The 27,570-nt window shown below is 39.2% G+C and overlaps 2 protein-coding genes across 6 annotated transcripts in view; one reads left to right on the forward strand and one right to left on the reverse strand.

The window, feature by feature from the left end:
- Window positions 1-5,343: 5,343 nt before the first annotated feature.
- On the reverse strand, window positions 5,344-19,522 carry mcm4 (minichromosome maintenance complex component 4). Of its 4 annotated transcripts, none has more exons than XM_020513436.2 (17): window positions 19,411-19,522; window positions 15,890-15,967; window positions 15,101-15,268; window positions 14,537-14,697; window positions 14,315-14,416; window positions 12,720-12,815; window positions 12,529-12,624; window positions 12,270-12,408; window positions 11,865-12,085; window positions 10,902-11,022; window positions 10,459-10,718; window positions 8,956-9,321; window positions 8,537-8,664; window positions 8,104-8,311; window positions 7,767-7,995; window positions 6,907-7,040; window positions 5,344-5,918 (listed from the first exon to the last, which is right to left on the reverse strand). In XM_020513436.2, the coding sequence occupies exons 2-17, from the start codon at window positions 15,957-15,959 to the stop codon at window positions 5,826-5,828; spliced, it is 2,592 nt and encodes an 863-aa protein (XP_020369025.1). In that variant the 5' UTR covers window positions 15,960-15,967; window positions 19,411-19,522; the 3' UTR covers window positions 5,344-5,825. The 4 variants fall into 4 exon arrangements, with proteins under 4 accessions (XP_020369025.1, XP_048451508.1, XP_020369026.1 ...); XM_048595551.1 differs by lacking the exon at window positions 19,411-19,522 and adding an exon at window positions 19,274-19,404; XM_020513437.2 differs by lacking the exon at window positions 19,411-19,522 and adding an exon at window positions 19,224-19,404.
- Window positions 19,523-19,731: 209 nt separating this feature from the next.
- Window positions 19,732-27,570, forward strand: part of prkdc (protein kinase, DNA-activated, catalytic subunit) — a 204,650-nt gene continuing 196,811 nt past the window's right edge. For both annotated transcript variants that reach the window (XM_048595548.1, XM_048595549.1), the window contains exon 1: window positions 19,732-19,936. In XM_048595548.1, the coding sequence (XP_048451505.1) occupies window positions 19,759-19,936 (178 nt within the window). In that variant the 5' untranslated portion in view covers window positions 19,732-19,758. The remainder of the gene's footprint in view (window positions 19,937-27,570) is intronic.

Raw genomic sequence — 27,570 nt, forward strand, 5'->3', positions numbered from 1 at the left:
CTGATTAAATGTCTATCTCAGTCTTGAATGTACTTAATTGACCCTCCACAACAACCTTCTATGGTAAACATTTGCACAGACAAGGAAAAACATACTCCACATCATCCTCACGAATCTACTTGCCGCAGTTGTATTTGTCTACTACAATATCAGTAAGAGAGACCACTACACTGTCCTTGCGACGAAGTCCGGACTTCATGTTAAGAATACCTTACTATAACCGTTCTAAATAGAACAGAGTTTGAATGGATCTCTGTGAAGTATGGTTGGCCACCAGCAGCAACGGAATCATTCTCCAACATAATCTGCAACTTGTCATATCCCCCCACTCAACCATTCAAGCGAAGGGATCAATCCTTGTTCGATGAAGATTGCAGGAAAGTATGGTAGGAGAGCACCAGGCATACTTGAAAATGAGGTGTCAACCTGGTGAAGCCTCAAAACAGGACTACTTGTGTGTCAAACAGCATAAGTGGCAAGTGATAGATAAAGTTAGTGAATCCACAACACCGGATCAGATCTAAGCTCTACAGTGCTGCCACATACAGTGGTCAGTGTTGGTAGACAATTAACTCATCGGAGGAGGAGAGTCCACAGATATCCCTGTTCACAATAATGGGAGAGCCCAATTTGTCAGACAACAGATAAGGCTGAAAAGCATTCACAACATTCTTCAGCCAGAAGTGAATGATCTATGTCGACCTCTTCCCTAGCATCACAGATATTAGGCTTTAGCCAATTTGATTCACTCCACATAATATGCAGAAACAGTTGGAGGCCCAGGGAAACTTCAACTGATTTGGGCCCTAACAATATTCTGGCGATAGTACGAAAGACTTGCGCTCCGGAACTTAGAGCATCTCTAGACAAGCTGACCCAGTACAGCTATAGCACTGGCATTTACCCAATAATGTGTAAAATTGCCCGGGTACATCCTGTACACAAAAAGCATATCCGAGCTGGTTGATTACCTCCTCAACTCTACTCTCATTCATCAGTAAAGTGATGGAAAGTGTCATCAACAGTGGTATCACACAGCACTTGCTTAGCAATAACCCGCTCACTGGCTCCCATTTCAGGTTCCATTTTGGCCACTCAGCTCATTACAACCTTGATTCATACATGAACAAAAGAGATGAATTCCAGAGGTGAGGTGAAAGTTACTGTCCTTGAGATTAAGGCCATATTTGACTGATGTGTGGTATAAAGGACAAAACTAAAGTCATGGATATGGGCAAAACAATCATCCAATAAAAGAGGAAAAAAACCAAAAAGATTTGAGATAAGGTGGAGGGCTGGAAAGATCAAATGACAAATAAAATTCACAGTCCAAGCAGTGGCAATGGGATAAGTTTAGAAACAACTTGCATACAATTATGGTTCATTCGAGCAAACTTCCAGTACTGTCTAGAGTTCTACCACCAGTTACACAAGAACATACAGTCACTGGAAAAGGTGAAAAATCAGTTTTCCAATAGCAGAGCATAGTTGTAGCTATCAGAAAAGACAGAATAGTCTGGGTCTCCTTTCTCTAGAAAACAGAGGCTGAGGGGTGACCTACTAAAGGTCTTTAAAGTTACAAAGGGCTTAATATAGATTAGAGAAAGTGTTTCCAGTTATGGGGAGATTTAAAACCAGGGGTCATAAAACAAGATGGTTTGCAACTGAGTGTTGCAGTTGACAATTGAACTTTGAACACTAAGACCAATGCTCACTTTCAACAAGCTGATAACTGGACAGAGAGTGAAAACAGCCCTAGTCCAAAGCTTCTAAAACTGCTCTTAAAAACAAGCAGAGAAAAAAGACTAACGTTTGCTTTTGGAAACTGCTAAGGAAGACAATTCAGGTTAATCACTATTCTGAGGATGATTTGGCACTGAATTGTTGCTATGCTCAGGGACTGGCAGCTGGTTGAATGTTGAATTGGTCAATCAAGGGAGAACTAGGGTGGCCAGCCAACCTCAGAGAAATCAAAGAATGAACTGTTCTGACGAAGGGTCACCAGACCCAAAATGTTAACTGTGATTTCTCTTCACAGATGCTGCCAGACCTGCTTAGCTTTTCCAGCAATCTGTTTTTATTTCTGATTTACAGCATCTGCAGTTCTTTCAGTTTTTAATGAAATGATTCTGCCTGAGTTTTTGGGCAAGAGGCAGTTTTGGTTTAGAAGCTTCTGGACTAGGGCTGTTTTCAATCTCTACACTTATGCTCCAGTTTTTAACTTGCTGAAAGTTCTAAGACCAGTGACCTCAGAATTCAAGGAAGCTGTACACTATATTGTCTGTAACACAATCTATCATCATGAGGGGCATGAGAGGCTGAATAAGGTCTTTTTCCCTATGGTAGGGGAGTCCAAAACTAGAGGGTATGGTTTTAAAGTAATGGGGAAAAGATACAAAAGGGACCTGCAGGGCATCTCTTTCATGCGAGGCTGGTGCATAAGTGGAATGAACTGCCACAGGAAGTTAGTCCAAAGGGTTTGTTTCCGTTCTGTATAACTCTATCCAAGGATTTAATAAATGCTTGGTATTCGTTGTTGGAAGAAATTGAACTGGCAAATTACAATTCTTTTTTAGTTTATCCCTTACTGCTGTCTGTGATGATGGGCCTTATGATTTAAGATTGGGATTAGATCGTTGATACTAGATTGCTTTGCAGTTTGTGTTCTGCTAAAGTTACATTTTTAGTAAATTGATCATTTTTGTTTTAAGTTATAACCTAGGTGTCCAACATTTGTTTGTAAAGTCTGATTAGGAACGACTGAACAATTTTGAGAGTCATTGAGTGTTTTAATTTCACAATGTTGTGAATCCAGTGATAGAGAGACTGATTTAGTTTGGCTGCCATCCCTATATCCTAACAACAGTCACTAATAAATTCAGCTGACGAAGCAGCAATGCTCCAAAAACTTGTGATTTCAAATAAACCTGTTGGACTATAACCTGGTGTCGTGTGACTTCTGACATAAAGCAGTTCGAAAGTGACCTTCTTGTGAAGTAGATGAAGTAAACAGCATCGAAGTCTTTCAAAGGAAGCTAGGTAAGTGTATAGTAACAAAGCGAGGGGGAAATGAAATTGGGTGAGTGGAGACTCGTGTGAAGCATGGATCAATTAGACATTCCAAAAATTTAATACTAATTGGTCATCTTGAAAACATATCTCAAATTTCTCCAAACCAGAGAAACTAACTGCACCAAATGAGACTTTGCTTCTTGCACCAGCCATAATCACAGCTTTTCTATTTGAAATTGTCAAACTGGTGCATCTTGTGGGTAGTTTCTACCGTAAATAGATACCATGTAGAGATTATCAAAACTCAGGAGACACTGAAAAATTCCTACATGTAAAATGATTCCTTAATCCCATTAATTGGATTCAGATCCAGGTTCTAATACCTTAATCCATTGAACAAATTTAATACGTTTGTGAAATCTTTGAATGTAAAGTATTTTGGTACCATTCCAGAAGCCACCTAAGCTGATAGATCAAAAAGGTCACATGAAGATTATGGAAAAGATCACCAGTACCTCTATTCCAAAGTGGTACAAAGTCAGATGCGGTAATTGTCACGGGGAGGAATTTGCTATCTAGACTCTTGGTTCAGACGTGCAACTGCCGAGCCAAATAAAAACATAGCAAATAAAAAGTTCTCTAAAGTTCCTGGTTTGAAAATTACTAAAAAGAGATTCAATAGCATTTTTTCTACTTTCAATAAACCAATGAAGAAGATATTACTAGTTTGGATTTCTAGTCACTGATGCGAATCGGACAGCAGTAATGTCTCACTGGAATTCTAATCATGTTACATTGGCACATTTCTAATAGGTGGGATAAACTATAGGTCAAGGTCAGTTTGTCGGCATTTAATACAAATTGACATATGCCCATTCTGCACAGAATTCCACGATTCAGACATGTAAATCCCACTGTGTCTGAAATAAGTGTTCCAGGTTGCTGGGTATCAGAGAAATGAAACCAAATTTAAAGGGCACAGTAACAGAAACACAATCTCAAGCTATGTCTATTGCAGTTCTTTATTGACTATTTCGCCATTTATTTCTTTTTATTAGATAACATCCCCCTTAATAATTTTTGGCATTAAATGCACAATACAAATGCAGTTGTTGAAACTCTCAAGCCTTTATTCCTGTTGGCATGAAAGGCTAGTTGAACCAGAAATGTTCTACACCCACCAACTTACACATGCACAACAAATTTTACTTTCAGGAGGGGAAAAATGCAGAACGAATAACCATTCAGGCCAAATGGCCCCCTCCTTCGCCGCTGGGATTCTGTGAATCAGTGTAACCCGATTATCCACACCTTCTAAAGTTACAACTGACTATTTAACAAGGCTCCGACACATGTAATGTGCAGTGACCGAGGGGAAACTTCCTCCTTGTGTGAAGCCACTTTGTCAACTGCAAGAGTATTTACAGGTACCATGCAATATTAGGCATCAGTAAAGGTTAGGTAGTGCCTTTAAGTTGATGCTAATGCACCGTCAGCATGCTATAATACCCAGTCAAGAAAAGTGCTGGGGAATGGCTTTCAAACCACTTCAAGCAGCATCACCTCCAGTTCAGGGCAATTATCATGGAGTTAAGTGCTTGGCTGCACTATCAGTACACTGGAAACTATGCCTCATCACATATCGTGGATAGTTTCATAAGTCTTTTAATGATCGAAGAATGCTGTCAGTCTCTAGTGGCCTTCAATTATTCCATTCATGTTTAATTTCATCCTCTTACACTTCACCACACTCTGAACTAGCTTGACCATTTGCACATGATGGAATTCTTTCCATTTGCCTGGACAACTGCAACCCCAACAATACTCAAGAAGCTTGACACTATCGAGGACAAAGTGGCTTGCTTGACTGGCATTCACATTCACCCTTCAACATTCACTTTCTCCACTACAGACACACATCTACAAGATGCACTGCAGCAACTCACCACTCTTTCAGCAGCATCTTCTAAGTCTATGACCTCCAGAAGGGGAAGGGCAGCCAAACAGCACCACCTGCAAGATCTCCTCCCAACACACCTCCTTGCCTTAGAACTATGTTACCATTCCTTAATTGTCACTGGACCAAAGTTACAGAACTCTCTTCCATTTGAGTTATGCTAAAACCTGAAAACCTCAGAAAGTTTAGACTTTCAGTTTCCAAATTTTACTAATTTCTAATGCAATAAGGTGTCTGTGTTGGCCCCAGTCCATTTTACACATCACTTCCGCCTACAACAAATTCTGCAGCATTTACATGTCATTTCTGTTCTCTTAAATTTATCAGGTGGAAAGAATATCAAATTTATCATGCACTACAATAATGACTTAAGATTCTGAATATTTCATCTTATTTATTTGGCTCACATTAAAATCCAACATAGGTATAAATCTAAGTTCCCTGGAAGACCTTTATCAATCTTCCGATCATAAAATGGATAGATTCCATTATCATGTCAAACTTAAACAGGAAAAAAATGTTAGCAAAGTTTTATTGTCAGTACAAATCAAATACTTTCACTACTTCATTAACATATTCATCTGAATTATTTCATTTCTTGAGTTTCTAAAATGGTACGATAGGTGAAAAGTGTAAAATTCTAACCTGATATTTACATCCGTGGCAGTGTACTAGCTGATTGCCTTAGTTTTGAATACACTATTAAAGACATAACTTCAAGCTTGGTATTATAAAGGAGAAAAACAGCTATAGAATGGGATCAGATAATTAAGCAAAATAATGTGAAATACATCTGATTGATATATTGCTTCAGTAAAGTAAGCATTTTCTAATAAATTTCTATGAAGAGTTGCTTTTAGAGCAGTCGAACTGTTTTCCCAGTTACAGTTAAGAAGTCTTCATCTGCCAGAGCTCGAAGAGCCTCTTCAAACATATCCTTGGTAATAGCCTGAGAAAATTAAAACAATTCTAATCAGACTCAAGCCACAAAAAACAGATCAACAATAACAAGTCTTTTGTTGTAAATGTGACTAGTTTGTTGTTGTAGTTAAATTATGCTTTTGGTCTCAGGAGTAGCAATAATTCTTTCCCCCTGCATCATTGGTCGTTCCTGTCCTGCAACATGATATACCCAAAGTCTACAATTGTTGCTGCTGTAATTTCCCACCTGCACAACACATGATCCACATGAAGCTATTAGAGCACAATGCAAGCAGGGACATTGGTTCTATACTCCCCAACCGGAGAAAACAATGGGATATCTCAGGATATGGGGTTGGTCACTGTGATGAGGAATGACTGCTTTACTCAAAAGGTTGTGAACGTGTGGAAGCCAAGTCACTGCACATATATACATTCAAGAAAGAGATAGATACATTTTCAGATTTTATAGGCATCAAAGGCTGTGGGGAGAAAGAAACACAATGGCATTGAGATACAGGATTAGCCAAGATCATGTTGAATGGTGGAACCTCGAAGGATCCAATTCCCTACTCCTGCTACTAGTTTCTACGTTTAACTAAACTATGCTGACATGGACTTTGCATAAATATTAGCAAATACAAAACATTGCTCATACTTTAGAGAACAGCAGAGTTGGGCCATTCAGTAAGTTTAGAATTATATTCTATTAACCCAGCCATTTTGCTCTACAATGTTAGACAATACTAGACCTTGACCAGGACTTTTGGCTATGAAATTTGTAGAAACATAATAATAGAAGTCCATCTTCTAGGTGATAATGGGTGCAAATATGTATGCCAGTTACAATGTCATAAAAACAATGATCAAACAATACAAAGAGTAGGAAGATAGAAAACTTAAAACAAAAGAGAAAAGAAGAGAAAAGGTAAGTAACAAATAAACAAGAAAAGCTTCCACTTCAAACACAAAATATTCTAAAATATCACTTATTTCTATTCCAGATAAAAACTTACAACATCAGATTGCGATCGCAGATCATCAAAAAGTTGCTGGTATTTCATGGCTGGAGTTTTGCCTTTAGATTGAATGAACTGCTTTAAGGCTTGAGCTAATTCCTCCTTGCGTTTACGAGCAGTGGCACTCATTCCTGAAACAAAATTGAAGCACAAGTTTATCATATTGTTGGATGTTGTAATAATATTTAAAAGTGAACGTAGGTATAGATCTATCATGTCTGCATGCAAAGTGAGAACATGAATAAATAGAATGTTTCCACAATTCAGGAGGTTCAGCGTAGCACAATTTGGTGAACAAATTTCTTCATTTCGTAACAACAATGCACTAAAGCCTTAATCTCAGAGGAAAAAAAAATCAATGCCTCAGTTTTACATGTCCTACATCGCCATATCTTTTTCAAATTGAGACTGTCAATTTAGGGCTAAATTTTCAAGTTTTGTACTCTGTACATGACCAGAAGGAACTGGTGAATCTATTCTAACCTATCAGTTCAGAAGTGAAAATGCCGCAGGAGGTTCCATCTTTTGATAAGATGCTAAACCATGGCTCCATCTGCCTCTCTGGTGGGTGTGTAAGATTCATGGGATTATTACTTGGACGAACAGCAGAGAAATTCCCCAAGATTGGATTAAAACGAGGTATTAAACAATGCACACCACTACACTATCCAATTACATATCATGTCCCTTTAGTTTTGAAAAATAGCATTCTACCATACATACCCTTTCAGTAACTTGCAGAATCGAGTCATGAACACAACGGTAGGACTAAAACTTCCATTTTCTTTATATATAGTTACCCAACTTCCCAAAACCACCATTTCCTAAACATGACACCCAAAACGAAAACTCATTACCTGTCGTAAGAATAGATATATCTACAATTCCAGTCCTTGGGTCAGTTGCAGACTGTTTCAGAGCTTCCCGGTGAAGGCGTTTTGCCTCTTCTACATCGATATTTTCCACTTTTTCAGAAAACCGCACTTTGGCATAAGCTTCTGCCAGACGTATCAGTGACTCCAGTTGTCGGGGGTATGCCGAGACCATACCTCTACCACTGCCAACTTTCCTCATGTCCACGTAAGCCTTGAGCAATAAAATAAGCAATAGCACGGACAGCATTAGATGAGATGATACATTTTATAAAACATCTGGTATAAATATTAAATAGCGAAGCAAGAACCGAGTTCTTACCTCAATCAGTGATTGACTGGCTTCTTCACTGAGTCTAGGGTGAATATAAGTGCGGCCATAGGCAATATAATCCCTGAGCACTGCCATATCCAGGTATTCTTCTTCCATTTCCTCTTCGCTTTGATAATAAAGTGAAACCAAGTGATGGGCAAGATGTCGATCATAAGCTTCATCTTGTGGGTCCAACATAAGGAAGATCAAGTCAAACCTACAAGTATAACCAACATGCTTACAACATTGTCAACAGCACAAAATAGATACGATCATTCCAGGTAGAACATTGGGAAGTAGCAATTAATAGGGTTTAGATCTTGAACACTGAAATATTTAAGTAGTTTTCTAATAAAGAGAGAAACCACTGCAAAAATTCAATAGGTCAGACGGCAAGTGAAAAACAGTTAGTATTTCAGGTCTAGGACTTAGTTTTTCCTACCTGGACAGCAAAGTATGTGGAAGCTGGATATTTTCTATAGTTGTTTTTTTGGGATTCCACTGTGACTCCACTGGGTTTGCAGCTGCCAGGATAGACGTGCGGGCATTCAGTTGACAGATAATCCCAGCCTAAGATATGCAGAATAAAGAGCTTAATTTAAAAGAAAACATTTCAGAGCCCCAAATCAAGAAAGGAATTTGTACAGAGTAGTTTTTATTTTAATTCTGCACAAAAACTGGCAAAAGCAGTCACCAAAAGAAAGGAAATAAACCCTTTTTAACTAAATAGAGACAAGGTCAAAACAATGTAGAAAGACAGAATCTTGTCCTTTCTTAGAAGTCACATTTTTACATGCTGTTTGCATATTTAGTTTCAATTCTGAATGCTAACTTTAAACAATATTTTAAAAACATTCTTACCTTTGCAATGGAAAGAGTTTGCTGCTCCATAACTTCATGCAACACAGATCTTGTGCTGTCATTCATTTTATCAAACTCATCAATACAACAGATGCCATTGTCACTAAGAACAAGGGCACCAGTCTGCAAGACCAGTTGTCGTGTCTCAGGATCCTTGGTCACATAGGCAGTTAGACCTACAGCGCTGGAGCCTTTACCAGATGTATACTGACCTCTAGGCACCAGGTTGTACACATACTGCAGCAATTGTGATTTACTGGTACCAGGGTCACCACACAGCAGGATGTTGATCTCTGCACGGAAATTGCCACGGCCAGTGTGACTGAAATCTTTGCGTGTACCACCAAATAACTGCAGCAAGATACCCTGGTATAAAATACAAAGAACAATTTTAACAAAAATCAAACTTTCACAAAAAATTATCATTCGACACATAACACCATATATAAGGATAAAATAACTGATCTAAGATACGTTGGTATCTTATTCAAAGAATGTAGGGTAGATATAAACTATATTCAAGGTGTGGGGCGATTTTGCAAACTCAACATATACTGCCATGAAACAAACGTACATGACACCATGACAATGTTCTAACTTTAGGCTTTACTGGGGGAGATGGAGTGGGACCTTGCTATGTGATTACAAGGATTTTAAAAGTATTTAGTTGGCTGTACTGCAGTATGAGGCGTCCAGAGAATGTGCAAATAACTGCATAAATTCAGTTCCTGGATCTGAGCAGCCATGGGGATAACTGGTTGGGAAAAATGCTCTGCTGGTTTGAGCACAAAACCAGTAACTGTTTTACTGAAGTAAGTGCATACATACAAGTAACCTTTGAAAGAAAATGCATGCAGAAGTTCTACAGTAATTCACCAGAAGCACACTTGAGCCCAGACATTCCAGTCAGGTTTGGAAATACCATTTCTGATCCTGACTAGATTAAAAAAAACTCACATATTTTAATGATTTCTGCACTGGAGTCAGGAACCAGTTACAAACCTGACCAGGAATCCTTGAATCTAGCAGTGGAGACAGTCATTGTAGAAAACCACATCTCTTTTCACAGCACTATGTGAGGGTCAGAATTAAAGTTGAGAGGGGTGGGAGCTTGTCACTTCAGATTGGAGGGAATGTGTCAACAGCAAGTCAGCTTTCACTTCAACAGTTAACCCTTGAGTCAGAATAGGTTTCTAAGCCTCTAACTGTTCCTTGGTTACTATTAAGCTTGAAGTGTGTTGGAATTTCTGAATTCTCAGACTTTAAAGGGGCTTTTTCAAAGGATTCCAGATATCGTGGAATTGTGCGATGGAATTTTCAATTTCCCAGTCAATTCCCAGTTAGCTGCATTGAGGTTTCCGCATGGCCTCAAGGCACAGCTCCTACCCACCCTAAAGAAATGACTGTCTGGACACTGAAACTTCTGAGCCATATTGCTTATAGTTGTTATAAATGTTATAATATAGGGCATTATAAAGATTTGTTCAAATAACTATAGTACACCTTTTTGATATCCTCATGCTCATAAATACTAGGAGCCAAAGCAGCTGAAAGTCGTTCATAGATGTCAGGCTTCTTAGACAGCTCCTTCAACATGTCAGCACGCTGCTCTGTGAACAGTTTCTGTTCCTTTTCATCTTCAAGTCCATGAAGCCGTTTCTCATCAGTCTTGTGAAAGTGAATAACATCAATATGAGTCTTATACACTGATTTCACACTGCTAACTCTGGGATTCACACGGATAGGAACAGCTCTGTAGATACCTGGAAAAAACAAAAAACGCACACGTAAAATCCTCCAGCTCCTCTTAAAAAGTAAACCATCAGATTGTGCTAGAATATGTAAGGTTTCGTTTTACATCTTAAAATCAACTTATCCTTGCTGTTTTACCCCTCAAATAAACTCCAGTAGATTAAATTTCAGTGTTCAATTGGAGTAAGATTTACCTGTGACATTCACTCGATCTCCAGGCTGCACTTTATCCACTAGGTCATTGTGAGCGAACAGTACAACTGTATGTGGTGTCTGTCCTGCAGGCATATCTTCAGGGGACTCCTGCAACTTAACCTGCAAGAATATAGAAGGAAGGTAAAACTAGTTAATTGGACCAGCAACAGCAGCTGCACAGTATATTGTAGTTGTATTTCTGAAGTAAATACAGCTGATATATTTGAAGGAAATAATTTTTGTTTTACTTCATCGGAAGCTCCTCTCTCTATACTTTATGCTGCGACCTACCCCTAAACTACCTCCAACCTTGAATCAGTTACTATTTATATTATTAGTAGACCGAGATGACTAATTCTGCAGGGAAGGATGCAGCCTATTGTTCACCACCTTCCTGACTGCAGTCAAATATGCACAATTTAATTTGCTTAATTTGCACCACTGCACAATGAAAATACCAGTTCAGCTAATTCCATGATATTGTCTTGACCCTTGTCAATTGTCCAATACAGAATCATAGAGGCGTACAGCATTGAAATAGACCCTTCAGTCCAACTTGTCTAAGCCTACCAGATATCTTTATTAATCTAGTCCCATTTGCCAGTGTTTGGCCCATCTCCCTCTAAACCCTTCCTATTCATGTACTCGTCCAGGTGCCTTTTAATTGTTCTAACTGTATCAGCCTCTACCACTTCCTTTGGCAGCTCGTTCCATACATGCCCCACCCTCTGTGTGAACAAGTTGCCCTTAGGTCCCTTTTAATTCTCTGTCCTCTCACCTTAAACCTATGCCCTCTAGTTTTGGACTCCCCTGGGGAAAACACGTTGGCTGTTCACCCCATGATTGATGATTTAAGGTATTGCTTTGCAGTTAGGGGAGAATGATTCAGTTGCAATCCAATTATTTAGCAGTAACTGTACATTTGCATTAAAGTATGCCTGTATTTCTGAAGAATAACATACCATCTGTTTATCTGAAAATACTGAACGGTTGTGGATCAGAGCCATACTGTGTGTTGTGTTGCAGTTTTTGCACACAGACGGTTCAGCAATCCGGCCACGATCAACCTCCACCCTTGTGCAAAAAGCACACACTTGACAGCTGAAAAACGCTTCTTGCATTTCGGGAATCAGCTGAGATGTTCTGATCACCATGCCACTAACTGTGATTAATTGATCAATATCTGCAAAGAAAAGAGCAAAACAATATTTATCATTATTTTAAACTTGGAACAGGAAAAACACATTCTGATTTTCAAAAATTTCCTGCAGATGCCTTTCGGATAATTTTAAGTTGTTCAGGTTAACATTACCGTAGTACAAAAGAGGTTTACAAACAGTTTGCTTTAGTTTAGCAGCAGAATTTACCTTCTGGATTTAGGCTTCTCATATTTTTTGTTCTCAAAGCATTGTACGGCCGCACTTGGATTTGATGCTCCAGTAGAGAATCAGGGAAACGTTCAAAAAAAAGCTCATTGACAGCCATATCAAAAGTGGGAATCACTTCCTAAATATTTTAAAAAGATTTATTTAGCTGCAAAGCACTAATTAACATATTTTAAACATTTCAACCTTTTTATAAAACCTGTGATTCTAAAGCAATTATTTTCCAAATAATACACATTACCTGTGGGTAACAAATTAGCTGCCTGTATAATTCAGGATCAAATGTTCTCAAATGAGTAGAGTTCACATTGAGAAATGGTTCTCCCACCAGATTCATCTACAATAAAAGTACAAAGTCAATTTCATGCAGTGCCAAAAGATTTATGTAGGGAAAAAAATGTAATTAGTAAATGTGGTTAAGATATACAATACCTCTGCAAGTCGTTGCATGTAAAGTGGCTCATTTATGTCTATGCCTGTAACTTCCTCTTCTTTAGCAGAAAGGTCAATAAAACGCTGAAGGAACCTCTGAAAAATGGTACAATGATTACTTTGTCACTTGGATTATTACAGAAACTACACATTTCAATACTTGTGTAATTCTGCCATCTCATAAATCTAAACTGGACAATTGCTGGCCTATTATTTCACTCTTCACCATCAGCAAAATCAGAGAGGGAATTGTCATCAGGTCTATCAAGGAGTATTTATATAGCAGGATCCAGTAGGCGACTGATCTCATTACAGCTATGGTCCAAATATGGTCAACAAAAGTTGAGTTTCAGCGTGGAGGGAAGAATGACTGCTCTTGAAATCAAAGTTGCACCTGACCGATTGTGGCATCAAGGAGACTGAGCAAAACTAGAGTCAATGGGAATCAGGGGAAAACTCCTTATTGTTGGAGGTCAATCAGCTCAGCTCCAGGACATCTCTGCAGCAGTTCTTCAGGGTAGTGTCCTAAGCGCAACCATCTTCTGTTGCTTCATCAATGATTTTCAATCCATCAGTAGGTCAGAGGTGGGGATTTTTACTGATGTTTTGCACAATGTTCAACATAATTTGTGATTTGTCAAATACTTAAACAGTTCAGGACCACATACAGGAAGACCTGAACAATATCCAGGCTTGAGTTGACAAGTGGCAAGTAATACCTGTGCCAAACAATTGCCAATAAGGGGGAATCTAATCATCACTCTTGGCATTCAGTGGTATTCACATCTCTCAAAACCTCATTATCAATATTCTGGGGGATCCAATGACCAGAAACTGAACTGGGCCAGCAACTTAAATACTGTGGCTTCAAAACCAAGTCAGAGGCTGCAAATTCTATAGTTAGTATCTTAGCTTCTGATTTCCCAAATCTTTTCCAATAATCTACAAGGCACAAGGAGTTTGATGAACTACGTTACAATGCCTGGAAAAAAATGCAGCTCCAACGACATGAGAGAACGCAACCCACTTGATTAGGATCCTATCTATCATCTTGCATATTCACCATGCATCCATTGCCAATTGTGATAAAACACATTTGTTCACTAATTTTATTTAGGGAAGGAAATCTGCTGTCTTTACCTGGTGTAGCCTTATTGGACTCCAGACCCACAGCAATGTGGTTGACTCTGAATTGACCTCTGAAATGGTTGAGAGAGCCAATGATTTCAAGGGAAATGAAAGCTGGATGCACTCATCGCACATAAGAATAAGGAATAAGGAAAAAAAAAATCAAGTGCTTTATTTTTTCATAAAAGGCCAGATGTTCTCCATGTATTCTTGACATTTATACTGGTTTAGGGAAATGATTGGAATTCTCAGTTTGAAAGGCATGCTTGGTGATTTGTGTGTGCATGCACCGTTTATCTACAAGCTGTTGATGCATTTCAATAATGCCATTTTGCAACAAGTGGAGGATAACTAAGAACTGCCTCCTAATGAGTTCAATAGAAGAACAGCTATGTTAAAAAAAACGCAAACAGCATGTTTGCAAAGTGTATCAGCAAAAATAGACCAATAATTTATTTGAAACTGACCTGGAACTTTTCTTTGCATGCAGCCACATTGACATCTGTTCCCCAGATTACTAGTTTCTGACCAAGGGATTGTTCACTGGTCACAACGTCATCTGCTGAAGGCTGTAAGTAAGAGATCAAACTCTTAAAGACAACTGTCAACAATAAATTTACTTCTTCAAAACAAAATACATAAATATAAATGAATTCTCTGATAACTGGTTAATCTGCTTAACTTCCTACCTGGTCTGCATGCAAATCAACCTGGCGGACCTTACGTGCAGACCCAAGATCAGGACGTTGGCGTATAGGTGTCCCCCGTACACCACTCCGGGGTGTGCCTTCAACTCTAGAGCTGGGAGTGCCATAGGTCAAAGGTGAGCTTATGTCAAAATCACTGGCAGCTGGGGGACAATAAAATATTTTGACAGCTATTCCAAGGGTGACTAAATATACAAGTAAACACGTAGATTTATAAACATTCTGCTATAGACCTAGTTAAAAGCATGTTAAATGCACTGCTGGAAATAATTTCAAACGACAGCATATGAAAAGGCTAGAGTCAATGCAACAAGATTAGTACTCAGCCTCAATACAGCATTTAACAGAAAGAGACTTAATACAAGAACATACTGCTGTTTAAAATAAAACTGCTGCTTTTTTGGTGGTATATTCACATCATCCTCTGTTCTGAGTGGATACAAAAATGAGACCATAGTATCTACTGTCACTGTTGCAGACATAGTCTATACTCTTGATAAATATTGGAGTTGTTGGAGAATTTATACTAAATGACAAACAGCAAACCTGAATGGCGTGACCGTGCTGGGCTGGATAAAAAGGATGACTCCTGAACACGTGGGCTCTGAGCATCTGGTGCTGGAGAGGTTGGCATTGGCTGCAGATCCCCAGTGGATGTTGACTCATCCATCCGTTGTCTTTGTGATGGTGGAGACTGTACTCCATCACTACGAGCTGATAAGAAGTTGCCTTATTATTACCATTATATCAAACCCATTTTATCATTCTCACAATTTAAAGCTTTTTTGAAAATACAAGTAACATAATTCTAGCTCCTATGTGGTGTAAATAATATAAAAAAGGCAAGGTTTTCAAAGTTCAAATCAGTAGCACCATAACTTGGTATTTGCTTGGACTGTAAACATTTTACACAACTGAAATGTAATACAAGATAGACAGTTTATCATGATAAATTTCAAAAAATGTTAGAGAAGTTAAGTTATTAGAAATAAATAACTTCTGCCTTTTATCCAGCCAGTACCATCACTAACTTAATATATGTATGGGAAGTAACTCAGTATTCCATAAAACCTATCTTGAGGAAGGAAATGAATGGGAATGTGGTAAACTAGCTAATTAGCTGTTTTACATCTTTTAATGAAATTGACACCTCAATGTTCACATGTTTATCTAATCTGAACTAAAATATTTAAATTATTTTTGCTCAAAAACAATGACTAAAAATGTGGATGTTTCAGTAGCCTATCTTGTACCCAATAAAGTATAATGGCTTATAGCAAATTTATCATTAGCTTCAATAGGTCCTGATTTGCATTGATACTGCAGTGAACTTACATGTGGGGGGATTACTGCCTCTTCCACGCTTGCCTCCTTTACGACTAGGTGTCGATGTTGGTGAAGACATCTCTATCTCTAGGAACAGAAAAAAACATTTACCTCTGAATTCAACATAAATATGTTTATGACAAAAATGAATGTGAAGAGTCAAAATACTGACGTACAAATTCTACGTTAATGTAACTAATTTGTTATGCATCAGGCATTCCATTTCTCAATTCTTTCAAGAGAATAATAATTCAAAATATTGTTTATTTGCTGTCACTCAAACATGCCCATTATTCTGTCCTCCAAGACCACCAAGCTATAACAGCAGGCCTATTGTTTTTTTAACATCCCTGTGATTTTATTAAAGAGGAACAGTTGTACTTACAGAGGTTTGCAGGTGACTTAAGTAACTTGAAGCCATAGAGGTAAAATACAATCGATAACGTTGCAGTATAGCTTATAGATTATCTGAAGTTGTAAGTGTAATGTTAAAGAGCTAATGTGGTCTTTCTCTTCAGTTGCTGGAGAAACAAGAACATTGAAACACTGAAAAGAAGGTCCGCTAAAATGATTTCCACAGCTAAAATTATGAAGAGTTGAGAAACATAGAAGCTTGAGAATGGAAAGGTAGCATCTGAAGAGATCTACGACCAATATGCAAGATAGTTGACAGCATAGAAAAGGTTCACCCTAAATACCCATATCAATTAAACCATGACAACAATTTAAGCTCAAACTAGTAAAAAGAGAACATTAGGGCTTTTCCCAGGAATTCCTTCAACAAAAGTTCACCAACTTGCACGCGGGATTCACGATCAGTGAGGTAGAAGAACAACACCATACGATGGAGTCATAGAGATCAGCCATTCAGCTCAGTGAGCCTCTACAGCCCTCTTCAGTAAAAAAAAATTCCAGAAGTACTACCTGCTGAACGAAGAAAATCCTCATCTGTATCCTAATTGAGTGACCTGTTATTCTAACATTATTGCCCTCTGTTCTTTGACCATCCCAGCCATTTAACGATTGTAGAAATAGAGATTAAGTGCTCTGGTGCAGACTGGTAAAAGTGTGAAATTGTCAAAGAGAGAATGACGTGTTTTAAATTTTAAGGTTTAATCTTGAGTAAAACAACTTGTCTGCACTCAAGCATTTTACTCATAGCTTACACTGCATAGCAAGTGAGCATTTATTGGCTATTCTTTAAAATAAATATTGGTCTTCAGATTATGAGTATTTAGAGTAAAAGGAATAAGGCAAAGTCCAAAGTGTGTACTTAATATTCTTTAAACCAGAGAAAACGAGCATAAAGACAGCAATCCAAGGATAAGTCATGATAGGGCAGCTTAGCTAGGTGGATACTCCTCCTGTGCCCTGTGTAACATCCGAGACACATCCAATGTCCAGGGTGACTATGTTTGTAGGATGTGTATCTAGCTGCAGCTAGTGGAAATTTGCATTTTGGATCTGGAGCAGCAGCTGGAATCACTGTGGACTATCTGAAGAGCTGAGATATACAGTGATAGCATATGAGGTGGTCACATGTTGGGTAAAGAGTGCACAACACCAGACAGATTTAAATAAACACCACACAGTTAGTGCAGGAGTCCCTTGAGGCTACTTCTGTCTAACAGAGTTTTGATATTGTTGAGGGAGATAGCTATCACTGCATTCCCTGAAAAACTAAGTCCATGGCACCAGAATTGGAAAAAAACAAGGAAATGGCAAATCAATTGAACAACTAACTTAGTTCTGTTTGTACAAAAGACAACACAAATAATGACCCAGAAATACTAGGGAAGTAAAGGGAAGGAGAATTGATATCCTTGAAGGAGATTAGATGTGATTAGTAGAACAGATGAGATACAAACAGTGCATGTGGTGCACTTCAATTTTCCTACATAAGAGGCTGATATATGTAATCAAAGTACATGGAATTTGTAGTTTTGTACTGAAATGGAGTTAGAATTGGTTAGCATGCAGGAAACTGTAGGAATAAATGTTGGTTTTGAAGTAAAGGACAGTGACAAAAGAAGACACTGTTGAGCCTTAACTATTCACGACATGTATCAACAAGTTGGATGTAAGAATCAAGTGTAATATATATCCTAGTTTGCTGACAACATAAAACTGGGTGAGGCAAGTGCTGAGATAGATGGATAGAGGTTTCACGGCAATCTAGACAAGTTGAGTGACTGAGCAAATACACAGAAGATGTAGCATTACTTGAATGAGTGTGAAGTTGTCCACTTTTGTAGGAAAAATACAACTGAAAATGTTACTTAAACGATACATTAGGATGTGTTGGCATACAAAAAGATCTAGGTATCCTTATTCATCGGCAATTGAAAGCAAAATTCAGGTACAGGAAACAGTTACAAAGGCAAATACAATGTTAGCTTTTACTGTAAGAGGATGAGGAGCAAGGAAGTGTTACTGTAGCCATATAAGGCCTTGGTAAGAGTACATTTGGAGTAGTGTGTGCAATTTTGGTCTCCTTGCCCAAGAATATATTTGCAAGAGAGAATACAGTTAAGGTTCACCAATTTGATTTCCTGCCAAGGCAGGTTTGTCATATGAGGAGAACATTAGTCAAGTGGATGCATATTCACTAGAGTTTACAAGAACGAGAGGGGTCCTCACTGAATCGTATAAATTTCATACAGGGTTAAATAGACCAGACGCAAGAATGATATTTCCCCAGACCAGGGTATCCCGAACAGAAACTTAGTCTCAAGATAGGGAGTGGGGAATTTTGCACTGATACGAGGAGAAATGTCTTTATTCAGAGGGTGGTGAACCAGTGGTAACTCTCTACCACAGACAACTATGGAGACCAAATTATTTAATAAGTTTTAAGAAATAGATTTCCGAGAAGTTAAAAGTATCAAGGGTACAGAGAAAGAGGAAAAAGTACGACGTATGAAAGAGAAAAAAGCATCAGCCATGGTCATTTTGAATAGTATAAGAGATTTGACGGGCCGAATAGGCTTTTTCAGTTCCTATTTCCTAGGCGTGCTTAATAAGTAGATCAGATGGATACCTAAATGGTTAGATGGCCAAAATGACGCTCACTTGTTATCATCGTGCGAACGTCTTATCTATTTTCGCGATCAAGAGTGGGGTGGGAATAAACAAGGAAAATAACATTTCCTGGATCAAAAATAAAACAAGATTTTAAATAACACCTAGACACCTTTAAAACATTACTTAAGTAATACCGCTTTTTCCAATTGCGATACCGTCCTTTACGCTTGCACCAAAAATTTTGCTTGAAATAAAGCTCCAGGTGCAAAATTGGGCGTTTTAAAAGAATTAAGTCCATCCATGCGGGTACTATACTAACCGGTTGGCCTGAGAGGAGGCTGTATAACGTTCAGTGGTCACGTAACTAACCTATTCCGACAAGCTGATTAATTAAAATTTCAAATTATTTTCGCGGCCCAGCACAAAGACAACACGGCAAACACAACAAAACTTATTATTATGACCATCTTATAACGTGAGTTATTTGCCAGTAGACTGAATCCCACCTGAGAGCTCTCCCTCTTCACTCTGCAGACAACTTTTCCCGCCAAGGCGGTCACCTGATCGCCAATCCGCGCGCTTGCTCTGACGTGGAAAGATCTATCCCAAGCGAAACATGGGGGGGTGGAGAAGGAGTAGGGGAATGAGAGAAAAGCTGGAATGAAAGTTGAGAAATCGTAATGCAGGAATAACTTTTTTTGATGTATCCAAAGCGCTATATGTTTACTGCGTGTGAATTGAAGGGAATTATTTTGAGAATTGTTGGCCAAAGTTCAGTGTTTCCTCCCCACCCCAGCAGGGTGGTGGAGTGGGCGGGTTTAGAGCACTGTGCCGGCAGGGCTCGCGCCAGGACAATGGCTGCTGGAATACGGAGACCCGGAGCTGGCGTACAGCTGGAGGCGGAAAGGCGGCTGCACCAGCTCGAGCAGCTGCTGTCAGCTCGAGATTTCAGGAGTGCAGCAATGGAGTCACACAGTGTAATCGCCAACCTGAGCCATGACCTTCTACACAACAGTCATGAAAGCCGGCTGGGTGGGTAGAGACAGTTAGGCCGCTGGTTGAGGTGCATAAGGTTTGCAAAAGTTCTTTTAAACCCCTCCGGCCACTTGGGAGGACGCGCATATTATGGAGGGTGACTGACCAGGACAAGAAGAGTTAAAACAGCTGGTTCTTTGTCTGTTCCTCCAGCGCCACCTCCAATTTGTTTCCTAGTCACCGGAATATTGTTTATGGTCTTCGGCAGTAAACCGAGCTGACAGCGCACTGGCGAAGTACAGAATTAGCTGTTGTACATTAGCAAAATAGATACTTCGCTTCTCGATTGTTTGGCGGGGGGGGGGGAAGAGGAGTAATCTTGTAAACAAATATGGATGGGAGATGTAGACTGCATATATTGCAAAGTAACCCTGGATTTTCCCATGGACAGATTATAATCGTTTCTGAAGTTTAGATGAGAGTTGTTTATGAAGACCCTGCGAAATCCACAGCAAGAGACCCTGAACTGACTTCCCGGGAAATTGAAGTTTCTGCTGAGTAATTCCTATCGACTTGGAAGAGCCAATCACTTTCAATGGGATGGTTCCGGTGTAATTAATGGTTGCTGAGGAAAGCTTGACTATTAAAAGCTAGTCAACACCTCAGGAACTATTCAACTGACTCCGTACTGTTCTTAAATATCTTCCAAATGCATGTCCTCCAGACCTCTTGCAACCGTCCCCATCCCACACGGGACCTAATACCCTGTCTTACTCGAAATACTACGTCGTTTACTGTCACAGCCAGCTGCCTGTGATGCTTGATGTTTAACTTTTCGGAATATGGCAGCTGGCTGCTCTGAAAACATGGATATGCATGGCTTCCCCTAACTGTTCTGCACGACCAGAATGGCAGAACGGCTCCACATTTCTGAAGGAGCTCTGATCTGAAACTGCTGTCAGAAATGCAGAGCTCTTTTGTTGCGTAAACAAGCAGATGTGATAAATGATATAGAATCCCTTCAGTGTGGAAATGGGCCCTTCTGCCCAACAAGTTGCTGGGCTACAGGGAAAGAGTGGGGGAATGGGACCAATTGGATAGCACTTTTGCAGATATAATGGGATGGATGGCCTTCCTCTGTGCTGATTCTTGGAGGAATGGTCAATTGGATGGGAATAGCTATCCAAGCAGCAGCCAGTGCCTTTGGGAGAAAGGAAGAAAAGTGAAATTAAGAATTAAGTCCACACTGACTCTCTGAAGAGTGCCACACCCACCCCCACCATATCCCTGTGACTCTGCATTTCCCATGGCTAATCCACCTAACCTGTGCATCTTTAGACCGTGGGACAAAACCGGAGCATACCCATACAGATATGGGGAGAACGTGCAAACTCCACACAGTCACCTGAAGGTGGAATTGAACCGGGGTCCCTGGTGCTGTGAGGCAGCAGTATGAGGTTGCCACTTCCCAGAAAATTGGCCATATTTGGCAGTACAATTAAAGACAATGGTTGTTTCAGTGATTCAAGTACAAATGGACTAGATTCAGCTATTGAAATTGGGCCTGGGAGTATTTAGATTTATTTTAATTTTTTTAAATTGCCCTAAAATTACTTTGGTTTATGGCAAAAAAAAAGCAGTAAATGTTAGTTTTTGAAATTTACTCATGCTTCAGTTGTAGAAATGGAACAAAAAAGGGGGTCAAAACAGGTTTATTTGGCATCAGCTGGTTTTCAAGTCTTTGTCGTATTCTATGAAAGGTATAAGTGGTTGTGGTATTTTATCTGCTGTTATCTGAGTCAGCTTCAAAGTAAATTTATGGATATTGATCTTTGTTTTACCACTTTATATTACAGTTCCCCAGAATTTAACATTGGATTAACAAAATAATATCTGAGCAATCATATTAAAAGTACATTATGGTTTTTGTTGAGTTATTTTTGGTAATATTTAAATTATCTAACGAATTATCAAAATAGTAGTGAACTAAGAATTTAGTGCTAAATGCATGAATTATACAGCTCTGAACTGAGTTGACTATAGTTGTCAAAATTGCGAAGGTAGTTTTTCATCTCAACCTAAGTGGTATGTTTAGGATGTTGGTAAAGCAAAAAAAGTGTTCTTGTCAAATTGAATTTGTTTTTATCATGTGTTAACCCAGTCAGAACTCGAGTGACATTGTCACACCGAAATAGTAAACGTTATTCTTTTTCAAAGATTAAGTGATAGCATGTTATTTCGTGTATTTCTGTAAGCCCCTACTGTGAAATAATTTCATGCATGCTTTGTGGAGGAACATTACGTATAAATCTGTATTAGTTGGCTTGTGTAGTCTGTTCCCATGTGTAAAGTTTTCATGTTGGCTGGTCTTAATTTGCTGATGTAGCGGGTGCAAAATAGAAGCCAGCACCTCAAAGTGGAGATGGAAAATCAAACACCCCTCTTCCCCAGATTATTCCCTTTATTTCCTTTTAGTATTATGCTCCGCATGATATTTGAGAGGGTCTGAAAGTAGGTGAAGTGCAGCTTTAAAGGCTGAATGGTGGAATTGAGCACAAATTTCAGGTTGGGGAGAGGTTGTAGAATGAGAAATCTGGAAAGAAAAATGTTGGAGTTGAAATTTTCATTTCGATTTTGAAATAAAGAATTGTAAATACAGAACAGCTTATTGTGTCCAACTCTTGTTATTTGTTAATTCACTGGATAATCCACAAAAAAAGCCTCCTTGTCCTTTACTTTTCAATTATTGACAATACTCCCTACACTGAGCTTCCTGGCCAACATTTTGGCCAACCCCCTTTTCTCCCAAGCTACCTGGACTTCCCCAGGTACTTTGTGTCGGAATTGCTGTTGCTGCCCTGCTGTCACTATCTACCAAGTCTACTTGCTATTTCTCGTTTTGCTGACTTCACGCACACACTGATTTCCACAGTCTGATAACTTTGTTCCCCAGTGCAGTTTCCATTTTCATATCATGATCTAAAAAGACAGGTTTGATTGTATTGAGGCAGATCTAGACATTGGCAGTGTTTTGACTTTTCATGACACCACATCTCCCTTTCTATATGCATCATCGTTTGTCAATGATGGTGAAGGAAATCCCAGACAGAACAACAAAACTACCTCCTCCAAACCATCCTATTTAACTCCGTTGATCTGATGTTCAACACCCCATAGCAAGAGTTTACAGATTTCATTTCAAGATGGAAATTATCCTTATAGCTGGCTCAGCCACTGAGCTTTCCTTTTGCTCTCACTTCCTCGATCCTTCGATGTTTTATTATTTCCAGCCCAGAATTTTGGGCCAAGATTTTGTTTTGTGGGTCAGGACCCAACACTTGAGATCAACTGCAGCACTACTCATGCACTGTGTTGGAAGCAGCAACTTGACGTGGATTTGCCTTATTGGCCAAGTAGTGACCAAAGTACATTTAGGAGGGTTTACTGTAGGCCCATCAGCACGCAAGCTGCTATAGCCCACTGTTGCACTTGAGGGATATAAGGAGAACCTCTATTTGCATAGCTGAATCAACATAGGGAACAAAAAGTAAAAGAAAGGTTGCAGCTGCTGAATCATAAGCCTGGAATATATAAGGTATCCTTCTATAAGGTGGTTTGCTGCTGCAGTTGTGGCCAGGCAGGCAGTAAGAGTCAACCTCAAAGTCTGGCAGGAATGGTGCCCCCTGGTCTGCCACTGGATGACCATCTCCAGGTAGCAAGTGTGCTTCAGTTGCCCCCAGAGTTCTGAGTCTGACTGAATATTTCTGCCTCCATTTCCTTCCATACTACCTACAATGACCTCCAGGAAAATGGCTCTGAGTCTAGCAAATAGGCTCACCAAGTGGTGATGGGACATTACAACGCACTTCCCTCTGCTAGCCTATTTGCATTCCCATATCAGGCCAAAAGTCCTGTTCCGTATCACAAAGTAGCATTTCCACATCCATGTCTATCACCAAGACACAATTTTTTGTTCCTTGATCTGGTAATCACTCAGTTGGCAGCTCCCCTCCTTTTTAAAGTCTTACCACTTGTCTCTTCAAGAGTCTGCTCTTGATTACTCCATCATAAATTATTTGATTTAGACAGATACTTGGAAATATGTTGTAAAGAAAATGTGAGGAGTATGCAGAAGGATGTATGTAGTTGAGTGACTGGCAAAATTATGACAGGTGGCATATAATAAGGGAGAATGTGAAGTTCACTTTTTAGCAGGAAGAAAGAAAAAAAATAAAATATTATTTAGATGTAGAATGACTGCAGAAATCTGAGGTGCAGGGAGATCCATGTGTTCAAGTACATCAATTGCAAAAAGCTATAATGCTGGTACTGCACATAATCAAGAAGGTTAGATGGATGTTATCCTTTGTTATGAGAGGAATTCAGCGCAAATGTAAAGATGTAACACTTTATACAGGACATTGATGAGATGACTTCTCAGGATTCTGAGTGCAGGTTTGGTCTCCTTGTTTAAGGAAGGATGAAAATGCATTGGAAACTGTTTAGAGGAAGTTTACAATATTGATAGAGTATTGTTTGTTGTTTGCAATATTGATAGCTAGAAGCAGTGAATGATAGGTTGGACAGCCTGGGCTTGTTTCCACTGCAATTTAGAAGAGTAAAAAGTGACTATCTTAAAATCCTGAATGGTGTTGTCAAGGTGGGTGTGAAAAAGATATCTACTTTTGTGGATGAATCCAGAACTGGAGGCACTATTTTAAAATTAGAGGTCACTCTTTTAGGACAGAGATGCAAAGAATTTTTTTGCGGGTGAGGTTGTAACTTGAAACACAGGCTCAGAAGGTGGTAGACGTGGAGTAATTGAGTAAAGGCAGCAATAGATTCTTGTTACACAGGGAATCAAAGGAGTAGATGGGAATGTGGAATTCAAAATGCAAATATATCAGCCACGATCATATTGAATAGGCCTGAGGACTGAATAGTGTCATCTGCTACTTCATATGTTCATGTGACTTCTCACCCCTCAACCTTAGTTTTTTGTTTGAATTCCTTCAGTCACACTTTCACAATGCTCAAAACTTGTGATTATGTTGGTCTGTGACACCAATGACCCCTGTAGTTTGTGACCGTAGTTAACTATCCTTTACCATTCTCTAACTTTGCATCTCATTTGGCTTTGTTCCTGTGTGTATGCTATGCAGCCCAAATTTTCATTGCTTTTCTCCTTTTCATCATTGCTCTGATTGTTTATGGACATCAGGTTTGGATGCAAGTTTGGGAGGGGGTTAGTGTTTGACAGGGTTGATGCTAAGAGGTTGTTTCCTCTTGTCGGAGAGTCTAAAATCAGAGGCCATAATCTGAGAGTAATGGGATGCCCCTTTAATTCAGAGACAGAGTTGTATAGCATGGAATCAGACCGTTCCGTCTGACTAGTCTATGTGAACCATGTTCCCAAACTAAATTAGTCCCACTTGCCTGCATTTAGTCCATATCCCCCTAAATCTTTCCTATTCATGTACTCATCCAAATGTCTTTTAAATGTTGTAACTACCTGCTTTCACCACTTGATCTGGTAGTTCATTACACACACGAACTACTGTCTGTAAAAAAAAAAGTTGCCCCTTATGCCCTATTTAAAACTTTCTCCTCACACCTTAAAAAAACACCCCTTAGTCTTAAACTCCCACACTCTATGGAAAAGACCCTTGCTATCCACTTTATCTATCACCCCTCAACCTCCTGTGCTCCAGTGGAAAAAAAAAGTCCCAGCCTATTTTTTATAACTCAAACGCTCAATTTCTGGCAACATCCTGGTAAATCTTTTCTGAACCCTCTCCAACTTAATAATATCCTTCCAATAGCGGAGTGACCAGAAGTGGGCACACTATTCCAGAAGAGACCTCACCAATGTCCCGTACAATCTCAACTTGATATCCCAACTCCTATACTCAATGGTTTGAGCAATGAAGACAAGCGTGTCAAATGCCTTCTTGTGACGCAACTTTCAAAGAACTATGCACCTGAACCCCTAGGTCTCTCTACCTAGGGGTGTACCATTAATTCTATAAGCCCTGGCTTTGTTTTACCGAAATACAATACCTCGCATTTATTCAAATTAACTACTCAGCCCACAAACCCAATTGATCAAGGTTTGTTTGTAATCCTAGATAATTTTCACTGTCCACTACACCACCAATTTAGGTGTCATCCACAAACATACTAACCATGCCTCCTATATTCTCATCCAAAACATTTACATAAATGACAAACAAAAGTGGATCCTGTACTGATCTCTGTGGAACATCGTTGGTCATGAGGCTCCAGTCTGAAAAACAATTCTCCATCACCACCCTCTGTCTCCTATCGTCAAGCCAATTTTGTATACAGTTGGCAAGCTCACTTTAAATTCCATGTGATCTAACTTTACTAATTAACTCTACCATGTGGAACCTTATCAAAGGCTTTACTAAAGTCCAAGTAAACAACATCTACTGCTCTGTCCAATTTCTTCTCTTGATGGTAGTGAATCTGTGGAATTCTTTGCAGCAAGGGGCTGTCGAGGTTGGGTCATTAAGTATATTCAAGGCTGGGATGGTTTATGGGGAAAAGGCAGGAGAGTGAATTTGAGGATTAACACATCTGCTGTAATCTCATTGAATAGCGGAACAGACTCAGTGATCTGAATAGTCTACTTCTACTTGTTGTCCTGTGGTGCTATTAGCCAGCCTTTTATCCAATATTATATAGCAACAGCAGAATAGATTTCTTTGGTTCCATCAGAAATTGTCTTTTGAGGTGGCACTGTCCTTCTTCACAGTGTCTCGTTCCCTTGGTGGTGGCAAAGTTGGCAGTTGCTTCAGTCTTACCCTGAGGATCCCACTCCATCAATGTTTTTCTCTCTTGCTAATTGCCTGCTGTTTTTCTAAACTCTTCCTTTTGTCATCTATCTAATCATCTTTATTATGGCCAGGACCAGTATATCTCCCTGTAAAACATCGTTAGAGGATCTACTGCTGTTTTCTCCTGTTTCATACCCTTCTTGCTCTGCAACAGGCCACTGAAAAATGTGAGAGTGGAATAATATGAAACACTAATATTTCCCATTTCTGCTGGGAAAATAACACCATATTCCTCTCACTGTCTGCAGTTGAAAAGTGAGTCTGGGGACCTGGGGTTCTAACCCATGTTTTTTCATTATATGACAGAGACTAATGATTTAGCTTGATGTGAGTTTACAACATTTGGTCTTTGCTACTGTACTGAATTTGGGAAACTCATTTCATTCACTCTTTGAAATGTATGAACAGCCCCTTTTTTTAAATAAATGTATCTATCAATTTTTTGTTGAAGTGAAATGACAATTGACAATGTGAGAAGTTTGATAAGATGTTTGTAGATAGGGTAGTAGTGGGGCTTTTGGATGTTGGTTACTACTGTGAAGATTTTTTTAAAAAGGGCTAGGTCAGCATGCTTCTGGAACAGTGAATAACTTTAGTATTTTGTCAGAAAGCAAGTGACTGCAGACCTCTTGTAGTGTTGATGGAAGGACATTTATACCTTTTGTCTCTGGCAGGTAGGAGAAACATGTAGTGTTTTGTTTTGTTTTCAGTTCAGAGGAATCTAGGAGCGGGAAAGTTTTTAATTCCATTTGGAGGGCATCATTGTTGAGTTTAGAAGTAAGTTTAGTTTCTCTCTCGGAAGTAGTTCAGGCCAATTCAGGGAATAAGTCA

This window comes from Rhincodon typus, chromosome 4, assembly GCF_021869965.1.
Source record: "Rhincodon typus isolate 14 chromosome 4, sRhiTyp1.1, whole genome shotgun sequence".
In the NCBI taxonomy this organism is placed as follows: domain Eukaryota; kingdom Metazoa; phylum Chordata; class Chondrichthyes; order Orectolobiformes; family Rhincodontidae; genus Rhincodon; species Rhincodon typus.

Bases quoted from the DNA above. Each gene is read 5' to 3' on its own strand.
- mcm4 (XM_020513436.2), bottom strand. From the start codon at position 15,959: ATGTCTTCACCAACATCGACACCTAGTCGTAAAGGAGGCAAGCGTGGA. The intron at 12,409-12,528 runs GTAATGTGTATT...TAAAATATTTAG, and splicing joins AGCTAATTTGTTACCCACAG to GAAGTGATTCCCACTTTTGA. The intron at 12,086-12,269 runs GTAAATTCTGCT...TTTTCTTTGCAG, and splicing joins GAGAAGCCTAAATCCAGAAG to ATATTGATCAATTAATCACA.